The sequence below is a fragment of the Sapajus apella genome, unplaced genomic scaffold (assembly GCF_009761245.1).
Source record: "Sapajus apella isolate SASKATOON/1434 unplaced genomic scaffold, GSC_monkey_1.0 scaffold110, whole genome shotgun sequence".
Taxonomy (NCBI): Eukaryota; Metazoa; Chordata; class Mammalia; order Primates; family Cebidae; genus Sapajus; species Sapajus apella.
In genome coordinates, this window is record NW_022437050.1 from 5,720,337 (window position 1) to 5,731,569 (window position 11,233).

At 53.7% G+C, this 11,233-nt stretch overlaps 1 protein-coding gene across 1 annotated transcript; it reads right to left on the reverse strand.

Annotated features, from left to right (window-relative positions):
* Positions 1–7,415: 7,415 nt before the first annotated feature.
* ACTB (actin beta) lies at positions 7,416–10,853 on the reverse strand. The gene is made up of 6 exons (XM_032259633.1): positions 10,706–10,853; positions 9,782–9,910; positions 9,420–9,659; positions 8,538–8,976; positions 8,263–8,444; positions 7,416–8,151 (listed from the first exon to the last, which is right to left on the reverse strand). Exons 2-6 carry the CDS (start codon positions 9,902–9,904, stop codon positions 8,008–8,010), a joined length of 1,128 nt encoding a protein of 375 aa, XP_032115524.1. The 5' UTR covers positions 9,905–9,910; positions 10,706–10,853; the 3' UTR covers positions 7,416–8,007.
* Between the last annotated feature and the right edge of the window lie 380 nt (positions 10,854–11,233).

The window sequence follows — 11,233 nt, forward strand, 5'->3', positions numbered from 1 at the left end:
AAAAAAAAAAAAAAAAAAAAAAAAAAGGTGAACTTCAAGGGATCAGAGCTGCCTCACGTGAGGGGGAGCCAACTACATGAGAAAGTGGGGAGCCTCCTGTCCCAGGGTAGCACAAGCCAAGGAGGAACTACATCTGCTGCGGAGGATACGCAGCTCTTTTTTTTGAGAGGGAGTCTTGCTCCAGCCCAGGCTGGAGTGCAATGGCGAGATCTCAGTTCACTGCGACCTCCGCCACCCGGGTACAAGCGATTCTCCTGCCTCAGCCTCCCAAGGAACTGGGATCAAAGGCACATACTGCCTAATTTTTGGTATCTTTAGTAGAGACGGGGTTGCACCATGTTGGCCAGGCTGGTCTCAAACTCCTGACCTTGTGATCAGCCCCCCTTGGCCTCCCAAAGCACTGGGATTACAAGTGTGAGCCATGGGGCCCCGTGATACACAGCTCTTGCAGAGCGGAGGTTCTGCATTTCTGGAAAACAAGAAAATGCAGGGTGTAAATATTAATTTTTCTTTTTCTTTTTTTTTTTTTTGAGATGGAGTCTCACTCTGTCACTTAGGCTGGAGTGCAGTGGCATGATCTCAGCTCACTGCAATCTCTGCCTCCCTGGTTTAAGCAAGTCTCCTGCCTCAGCCTGAGTAGCTGAGATTACAGGTGTGTGTCACCGCGTCCACCTAATTTTTGTATTTTTAGTAGAGATGGGGTTTCACCATGTTAGCCAACATGGTCTCGATCTCCTGACCTTGTGATCCGCCCGACTCAGTCTTCCAAAGTGCTATGATTACAGACGTGAACCCCCGTGCCCAGCTGAACATTAATTGTTCTGACCCATTGATCGGTCCAGGGAGGCAGTGCAAGGAGAGAGTTGAGCAGGCTTCATAGGCATTAAGGTCAAAGACAATCCAATTCAGCTGCAGCTTTTTCACTTCCAAGGTGGGGAAACTGCAGCCAGTCAGTTGTCCTCCCTAAGCCTCAGTTTCCCCACCTGTAAAATGGTTGTGACAGAAGGAAATGCGGCATTTTCTCACCTAGAATGTCTTGAGTCTAGGTACCCAGATGTTCCGAGCCAAGCATCAGGTGGTCACCCCAGCTGCTGGTTTTAGGAGGGAAGAGGCAGGGCTAAGGGATTGTCAAAGCAAAATAGATCTCTGGGCTTCAGAGCACTTCAAAGCCTTTAAAAAGAAAGGTTTGAGCTGGGCGCAGTGGCTCATGCCTGTAATCCCAGCACTTTGGGAGGCTGAGGTGGGCGGATCACAATGTCAGGAGATCAAGACCAGCCTGGCTAACATAGTGAAACCCCGTCTCTACTAAAAATACAAAAATTAGCCAGGTGTGCTGGCAGGCACCTGTAGTCCCAGCTACTAGGGAGGCTGAGACAGGAGAATTGCTTAAACCTGAAAGGCGGAGGTTGCAGTGAGGTGAGATCGCACCACTGCACTCCAGCCTAGGCAACAGCGAAACCCTGTCTCAAAAAAAATAATAGGGCTGGGCGCAGTGGCTCACACCAGTAAGCACAGTACTTGGGAGGCCAAGGTGGGCGGATCAGGAGTTCGAGACCAGCCTGACCAACGTGGTGAAACCCTGTCTCTACTAAAAATACAAAAATTAGCCGGGCGTGGTGGTGCACGCCTGTAATCCCAGCTACTCAGGAAGCTGAGGCAGGAGAATCGCTTGAACCCGGAAGGCAGAGGTTGCAGTGAGCCCAGATTATGCCATTGCACTCCAGCCTGGGTGACAGAGTGCGACTCTGTCAAATTGTGCAACAATTTCTCAAATGGGTACATGGGCAGTGATATGACTTCCCAAAGCCACATGGAACATGTCTGACAGTCAACCAATGCACCATTCTGTCTTGGAGATTGTGTCTCCTCTTTGGGCCTCTGTCCCCAGTCAATCCATGCCTCTGAGACATACACACCACACCACCCCCACAGGGGACTCCTCTGGCCTCTGGAGCCAGCTCAAGCATTCTTCTTCCAGGAAGCCTTCCAGGAAAGCCTACACAAGAGTGACAGCCCAATTAGTCAGGCATGGTGGCATACACCTGTAGTCCCGGCTACATGGGAGGCTGAGGCAGGAGGACTGCTTGAGTCCAGGAGTTAGAGGTTACAGTGAACTATGATCACACCCCTGCACACCAGCCTGGGTGACAGAGTGCGACTCTGTAAAAAATGAAATAGGATGGACATGGTGGCGCATGCCTGCAATCCCAGCACTTTGGGGAGCCAAGGCAAGTGGATGGCTTGAGGCCAGGAGTTCAAGACCAGCCTGGGCAACATAGCAAGACCCCATCTCTACAAAAAATAAAACAAGAACAAAAAAAGAATGACAGTTCCTCTCTTCCTACCCCCAAGTCTGCAAGTCTGCTCATGTTCAATAATCCTTTGCTTTCTTTCTTTTTTTTTTGAAACAGAGTCTTGCTCTGTTGCCCAGGCTGGAGTGCAGTGGCACAATCTCAGCTCACTGCAACCTCCGCCTCCTGGGTCCAAGTGATTCTCCTGCTTCAGCCTCCCAAGTAGTTCAGATTACAGGCACATGCCACCATGCCTGGATAATTTTTTGTATTTTTAGTAGAGACAGGGTTTCACCATGTTGGCCAGGCTGGTCTCGAACTCCTGACCTCAGGTGATCCATCTGCCTCAGTCTCCCAAAGTGCTGGGATTACAGGCGTGAGCCACTGCACCCGGCCCCTCTGCTTTTTAAAATCTGTACTTCTGGCCCTCTTCCTCTTTCTCTTGGCATAGGCGGCAGCAGCAGAGACTTACACAGCCACGCCCAAGATTAAGGCTGGAACTTCCTTGGCAAGGAGCAGGAGTTTCTGAAACCACTGGACAACCTATGGGCCAAACTGTTCCAGCTGTCCGTCACCAATGTCAGCAGTCCTCAATCTTTTTGGCAGTTTTGTGGAAGACAATTTTTCCACTAATGGGGGTCGGGGGGTGGTTTCGGAACGATTCAGCATGTTACTCTTACTGTACACTTGATTTCTATTATTACATTGTAATATATGATAAAATAATTCTACAGCTCACCAGAATGTAGAATCAGTGGGAGCCCTGAGCTCGTTTGCCTGCAACTAGACAGGCCCATCTGGGGGTAACAGGAGACAGTGACAGATCATCAGGCATTAGATCCTCATAAGGAGCGCACAACCAAGGTCGGTCACGGAGGCTCAAGCCTATAATCCCAGCACTTTGGGAGGCTGAGGTGGGTGGATCACCTGAGGTCAGAAGTTTGAAACTAGCCTGGCCAACATGGTAAAACCCTGTCTCTGCGAAAATACAAAAATTAACCAGGCATGGTGGCATGTGCCTGTGTTCCCAGCTACTTGGGAGGCTAAAGCAGGAGAATCGCTTGAACCCAGGAGGCAGAGGTTGCAGAGCCGAGATTGTGCCACTGCACTCCAGCCGGGGCAACAAGAGCAAAATTCCATCTTTAAAAAAAAAATTAGCTGAGTGTGGTGGCACATGCCTGTAATTCCAGCTACTCAGGAGACTGAGGAAGGACAATTGCTTGAACCCAAGAGGCAGAGCTTGCAGTGAGCCAAGATCACGCCATGCACTCCAGCCTGGGCAACAGAGCACACTCAGTCTAAAAAAAAAAAAAAAAAAGAGCCAGGTGCAGTGGCTCACGAGTGTAAGTAATCTCAGCACTTTGGGAGGCTGAGGCAGGAGGATCATGAGGTCAGGAGTTTGAGACCAGCCTGGCCAGCATGGTGAAACCCTGTCTCTACTAAAAATATAAAAATGGGCCGGGCCTGGTGGCTCACGCCTGTAATCCAAGCACTTTGGAGGCCAAGGCGGGCAGATCACCTGAGGTCGGGAGTTCAAGACCAGCCTGGCCAACATGGTGAGACCCCATCTTAAAAAAAAATAATAATAATAAATAAATAAATAAATAAAATAAAAATTAGCTGGGCTTGGTGGCAGACACCTGTAGTTCCAGCTACTCAGGAGGCTGAGGCAGGAGAATCACTTGAACCCAGGAGGCAGAGGTTGCAGTGAGCCAAGATTGTGCCACTGTATTCCAGCCTGGGTGACAGAGCGAGACTCTGTCTCAAAAAATAAAAAGAAAAAAGAAAAAATGAAAAACATGTGCCATGCACAGCTGGCTCAGCAAGCACTAGGAGAACCTGCAGACTGAGCCGCAGTGGAAGGCTGGGCAGGACCCATGCAGGAGGACGTGGTCAAGGCCCAAGCATTGCAACACCAATTAAACACAAAATTGGTGGTCACCACAGTTTAAAGTCTGGCCAGGCATGGTAGCTCCCCAGCATTGTGGGGAGGCTGAGGTGGGAGGATCACTTGAGTCTATAAAGGAGGCTGCAATGAGCTGTACCCTCACCACTGCACTCCAGCCTAGGCAACACGGTGAGACCTGTGTCTCTAAAAAAATAAATTTAAAAAATTAAAAATCTGGCCAGGCATGGTGGCTCAAACCTGCAATCCCAGGATTTTGGAAGGCAGAGGCAGATGAATCACTTTAAGTCAGGAGTTTGAGACCAGCCTGGCCAACATGGTGAAACCCTGTCTCTACTAAAAATACAAAAATTAGCTGGGTGTGGTAGCAGGTACCTGTAGTCCCAGATACTCAGGAGACTGAGGCAGGAGAATGGCTTGAACAGGGAGGCGGGGGTTGTAGTGAGCTGAGATTGTGCCACTGCACTCCAGCCTGGGGACAGAGTAAGATTCTGAATTAAATAAAATAAACAAAAAAACCCCTGCATTTCTTATTTTTTTCTAGTCTTACTGAGGTACAACTTCATAGTTTTATTTATTTTAGTTTTAACTATTTAAAAATTGAGATTGGGCATGGTAGCTCATGCCTGTAATCCCAACATTTTGGGAGGCCAAGAAGAGTGGATCACCTGAGGTTAGGAGTTTGAGACCAGCCTCACCAACATGGAGAAACTCCGTCTCTACTAAATGTTCGAAATTAGCTAGGCATGGTGGCATGTGCCCATAATCCCAGCTACTCAGAAAGCTGAGGCAGTAGAATCACTTGAATCCGGGAGGCACAGGTTGCAGTGAGCCAAGATCACACCATTGCACTCCAGCCTGGGCAACAAGAGTGAAACTCTGTCTCAAAAAAAAAAAAAAAAAAAAAATGAGGCCAGGCACAGTGGTTCACGTCTGTAATCCCAGAACTTTGGAAGGCTGAGGCAGGTGGATCATGAGGTCAGGAGTTCAAAACCAGCCTTGGCAACATAGTGAAACCCCATTTCTACTAAAAATAGACAGACGTAGCAGTGGATACCTGTAGTCCCAGCTACTTAAGAGGCTAAGGCAGGAGAATCACTTGAACCTGGGAGGTGGAGTTTGCAGTGAGTGGAGATTTCGACGCTGCACTCCAGCCTGGATGACAGGAGATTCCATCTCAAAAAAAAAATTGAGACAGGATCTCACTATGCTGCCCAGGCTGGCCTCATTTGGGCTCAAATGAGCCACCTACCTCAGCCTCCCAAAGTGCTGCGAGCCACCATAGAGTCTGGGTCTTGTTCTGTCACCCAGGCTGGAGTGCAGTAGAGCAATCATAGCTCACAGCAACCTTGAGCTCCTGGGCTCAAGCCATCCTCCCACCTCAGCTTCCCAAAGTGCTGGGATTACAGGGATGGGCCATCACCTCAGGCCCAATTAGGTAAGTTTGTTTGTTTGTGGAGCACAGTAGCAGGATCTTGGCTCACTGCAACCTCTGCCTCCCGAGTTCAGGCAATTCTCCTACCTTAGCCTCCCAAGTAGCTGGGACTACAGGCGGGCGCCACCACGTCCAGCTAATTTTTGTATTTTTAGTAGAGATGGGGTTTCACTATGTTGGCCGGGATGGTCTCGATCTCTTGACCTCGTGATCCACCCACCTCGGCCTCCCAAAGTGCTGGGATTACAGGTGTGAGCCACCATGCCCAGCCTAGATAAGTTTTAACGTATGTCTACACCCGAGACCACCACAATCAACATAAAGAATATCACCTGATGCTTGTGTTCATCAAAGCCTCTGCTCTTTCTTCCCATGATCACAGCATGTCATTGGACACTCATTTGTTTGCCTTTGTGTTTATGATGTCTTCCCCTTTAAACTGGGTGCCTGGTGAGGACAGGAACACATCTGGTTGGTTCTTCTCCGTACCCACAGTACATGGCACAAATAGTGATTCGATGGAGAAATGGATGAAGGAATGAACGAATGAAGTCCTCATTTCCAGACTGACAACTCCTCCAGGGCAGGGTTCTTGTCCAGGTCATCTCAGTAGCTTCAGGCCCACCATCTAGTGGTCACTCAATAAAGACCAAAACAGCTAGAAGTGCCCCAGAGGGCCTTGACAGACCCTTCAGGGGACCTCCAAGATAACACAGCAAGGGACAACCTTCCTCTCTGCCAGCAGCCACCGTGCACAAGTGAGAGGCAGTCCAGGCCTCCTGGGGGACCAGATCATTTCCAGAACAACTGCTATACACCAGGTGGTGTTCTGGGTAAAGGGTATCCCCGCAAGGGAGCCTTGTCCCCTTCCTTCATTCTCCGCTGGTATCAACCAAAGCTTCTAGCAGCGGGAAGGGAAGCCAGGCTTTGTTTCTTTCAAGGGTGACTCAGCTCTGCAGAACAGTGAGAACCTGACCTACAACTAGCTGGGCATGTCTGTGTAGTTGCAGGTATTTGGGAGGCTGAGGCTGCAGTGAGCTGTGGTTGTACCATTGCACTCCAGCCTGGGCAACAAAGCCAGACCCCATCTTAAAAATAAAAAGAATCTGACCTGCAATGCCAGGCAGACCCTGCCAGTCTGGCCATCTCCCTCGGCAGCATGGGTCACAAACTGGGCCCCGAGAGGCCACGGGATGGGGCCCACTCTTGTCACAAAGCAGAATCCAGACCTCAGTCCAGAGCTAACCAGAGCTGCCTGCCGACCAGATAGGGCCCCATGGACCCCCCCCCAAATGCGACTGTGATCCCAGGTTTCCCTCTGTCTGGGTAGAGGCAGGAGTCATGGCCTCTCCTCAGCCTATGGACTGTAGCCCAGGCTAACAGCCACCACTCCAATATAGTGAGCAGAAGAAAGGCGTGGCAGCTAGGAACACCCACTATGCCCCTACTCAAGAACCCCCTGCCCAGTGACCCTGAGGGATCTGCACTCTTAAGAAACACAGCCCCCTCCCCAGCTCCTCTTGAAGCATCTAGACCCTCTGTATGAATGCAGAGAAACTGGGGTACCTAGGGACAGGTGGCAGGGCCAGGCCAGGAACTCCCCAATGAGCAGAGGCCTGAATCTTGAACTTCCCCCACATTCTAAGGCTGCTCAATGTCAAGGTGAGAGGACCTCAGCCCACCTCCACTCGGTTGGACAAGTTGGCCCCCACTGCCCCACCCTTCCCCTGGGTTCACCTGCTGCCCACACCCCAGCCGCACCACAAAGTCACACTTATCCTCGTTTTTAAGGTGTGCACTTTATTCAACTGGTCTCAAGTCAGTGTACAGGTAAGCCCTGGCTGCCTCCACCCACTCCCAGGGAGACCAAAAGCCTTCATACATCTCAAGTTGAGGGACCAAAAAAAGGGGTAGCCACAGAGGCTAAAATCTTTCAAAATAAAACAAAATAAAAAAAGTCTTAAGGCGAAATTTAAAAAGTTTTTCATTACATAATTTACAACAAAAGCAATGCTGTTACCTCCCGTGTGGACTCGGGAGAGGGCTGGGCCATTCTCCTTATGAAAGAAGTGGGGTGGCTTTTGGGAGGGCAAGGGACTTCCTGTAACAATGCATCTCACGATATTTGGAATGACTTAAAAAAAACAATGTACACAATCAAGTCCTCGGCCACATTGTAGAACTTTGGGGGATGCTCGCTCCAACCGACTGCTGTCACCTTCACCGTTCCAGTTTTTAAATCCTGAGTCAAGCCAAAAAAAAAAAAAAAAAAAAAAAACAAAAAAAACAAATAAAGCCATGCCAATCTCATCTTGTTTTCTGCGCAAGTTAGGTTTTGTCAAGAAAGGGTATAACGCAACTAAGTCACAGTCCGCCTAGAAGCATTTGCGGTGGACGATGGAGGGGCCAGACTCGTCGTACTCCTGCTTGCTGATCCACATCTGCTGGAAGGTGGACAGCGAGGCCAGGATGGAGCCACCGATCCACACGGAGTACTTGCGCTCGGGAGGAGCAATGATCTGAGGAGTGAAGGGGACAGGCAGTGAGGACCCTGGATGTGACGGCTCCCCACAAACCACAGGGCCCCACGGCCCCCTGCCCAGGTCAGCTCAGGCTGGAAGGACACCCACCTTGATCTTCATTGTGCTGGGTGCCAGGGCGGTGATCTCCTTCTGCATCCTGTCAGCGATGCCAGGGTACATGGTGGTACCACCAGACAGCACTGTGTTGGCATACAGGTCTTTGCGGATGTCCACGTCACATTTCATGATGGAGTTAAAGGTAGTTTCGTGGATGCCACAAGATTCCATGCCTGAGAGGGAAATGAGGGTCAGACTTAAGCTTCCACAACACAGCCCCGGGGGACCCTCATGTCAGGCAGGGCTAGGTACTGGTCTCCACTTACCCAGGAAAGAAGGCTGGAAGAGTGCCTCAGGGCAGCGGAACCGCTCGTTGCCAATGGTGATGACCTGACCATCAGGCAGCTCATAGCTCTTCTCCAGGGAGGAGCTGGAGGCCGCCGTGGCCATCTCCTGCTCGAAGTCCAGGGCGACGTAGCACAGCTTCTCCTTGATGTCACGCACGATTTCCCGCTCAGCTGTGGTGGTGAAGCTGTAGCCGCGCTCGGTGAGGATCTTCATGAGGTAGTCAGTCAGGTCCCGGCCAGCCAGGTCCAGACGCAGGATGGCGTGGGGGAGGGCATACCCCTCATAGATGGGCACAGTGTGGGTGACCCCGTCACCGGAGTCCATCACGATGCCAGTGGTACGGCCAGAGGCGTACAAGGAAAGCACGGCCTGGATGGCCACATACATGGCTGGGGTGTTGAAGGTCTCAAACATGATCTGTAAGGAGAGATGCACCGTGTCACACTGAGGTGGTCACTAGGGACAGCCAGAGCAGACAGGGGACATGCAGGAAGTGCAAGAACACCGCTAGTTGTGCTGGGGTCTTGGGATGGGGATTCTGTTCAGACCTACTGTGCGCCTACTGTATACACACTCCAAGACCGCTTTACACCAGCCTCATGGGCTTGTCACACGAGCCAGTGTTAGTACCTACACCCACAGCACTGACTGTTTTAGACACCTAGTCAGAGAGGCAAACACCAGAAAAAGAGCTCATCTGGGAAAAAGCAAATAGAACCTGCAGAGTTCCAAAGGAGACTCAGGTCAGAGAAGAGAGTCCTACGGAGAACGGCAGAAGAGAGAACCAGTGAGAAAGGGTGCAGCTCCGGGAGGCCAGGAAGGAGGGAGGTGGCCACCAGGGGACGCAGCAGGTCACTCACCTGGGTCATCTTCTCACGATTGGCCTTGGGGTTGAGGGGGGCCTCAGTAAGCAGCACGGGGTGCTCCTCAGGAGCCACACGCAGCTCGTTGTAGAAAGTGTGATGCCAGATCTTCTCCATGTCGTCCCAGTTGGTGACAATGCCGTGCTCGATGGGGTACTTCAGGGTCAGGATACCTCTCTTGCTCTGGGCCTCGTCACCCACGTAGGAGTCCTTCTGACCCATGCCCACCATCACGCCCTGCAAAGAACATGGTGCCTTGAATACGGGCGCGGCTCCCCACCCCGGAAGCCGGGATACCTCCTAAGTGCCCTCGCCTCCCGCCCGATCCTGGGGCGGCCCCACCCACTCAACTCCCTTACCTGGTGCCTGGGGCGCCCCACGATGGAGGGGAAGACGGCCCGGGGAGCATCGTCGCCCGCGAAGCCGGCCTTGCACATGCCGGAGCCGTTGTCGACAACAAGTGCAGCGATATCATCATCCATGGCGAACTGCGGGTAGAGCAGGGCGCGTTCTGAGCCGGGGTCGCCCCCGCCCTACCCACTTCCGGCGCGCCTCGGCCTTGGGCCACCAGGGGGCGCCGGTGCGCGCCCAAATTGGGGACAAAGGAAGCCGGGCCGGCCGCGTTATTACCATAAAAGGCAAACACTGGTCGGAGGCGGCCCCGCGGCGCGCGGCAGGAAGCCAGGCCCCCGCCCCCTCCCCACCGGGCGCCGGCCCCGCCCCCGCCCGGTTCAAAAAACGCCGGTTCGGCGCGCACTAGCGCGCAAGGCGGCCACACCCTCAGGCGGCCGGCGGCGCAGGCAGGAAGTGCGCGCCTGCGCCCCGGCGACCCCACCCCTTCCGGCCTGGCCCGCCCTCGGCCCAGCCCAAGCCCCGGCGCCCGGGGCTCCGGCGCGCACGCGCAGTTAGCGCTACAAGCTCCAGCGCACACGCGCAGTGGTATCCCAGCCCCCACTGGGCCTGGCGGAGGCCCAGCCGCGCCCACCCTCCAGTCACCCGAGCAAGAACCCGGCTCGGACAAAGACCCCGCCAGCTGCCCCAGTCCCGAGAGCGGCACCCCCTGGAGTTCGCCTCCCGAGCGCCGCCCCGTACCCCCGAACTAGAGCGGGGCTCCCCCATCTCCGGAGGCCCGGGGACTTCTCCCGCGCCCCCCACGGCGTTCCGGTTTTTCCATACGCTGCGCCCCCAGCTGTGGCCCAAACCGCTGTGCACGGGCGACGGGGACGCAGCCTTAAGGCGGCTGGGCCGGCAGCCCCTTGCTCGGGTCGGCGGGCCGGGCTTACCTGGCGGCGGGTGTGGACGGGCGACGGAACGGCAAAGGCGAGGCTCTGTGCTCGCGGGGCGGACGCGGTCTCGGCGGTGGCTGCGCGTCGCGCCGCTGGGTTTTATAGGGCGCAGCTGCGGCCGCTCGAGCCATAAAAGGCAACTTTCGGAACGGCGCGCGCTGATTGGCCCCGCGCCGCTCACTCACCGGCCTCGCCGCACAGTGCAGCATTTTTTTACCCCCTCTCCCCTCCTTTGGCAAAAAAAAAAAAAAAAAAAAAAAAAAAAAAGAACGAGAGCGAGATTGAGGAAGAGGAGGAGGGAGAGAGTTTTGGCGTTGGCCGCACTGGGGTGCTGGGCCCGGGAGATGGGGGTGCACGCCGTGGTCCCCGCGCCCCACGTTGTGCAGTGCCCGGATCGGCCCCGCGTGGCCAGGCCTGCCCCCACCATGCCTGTCTCTCGGGCCCCCCCCACCCACCGCGGGACACCCTAGGTGTGGACGTCACTTGGGCAATGAGCGCCCAGGTTGGGTGGGCCAGGGTCTGCAC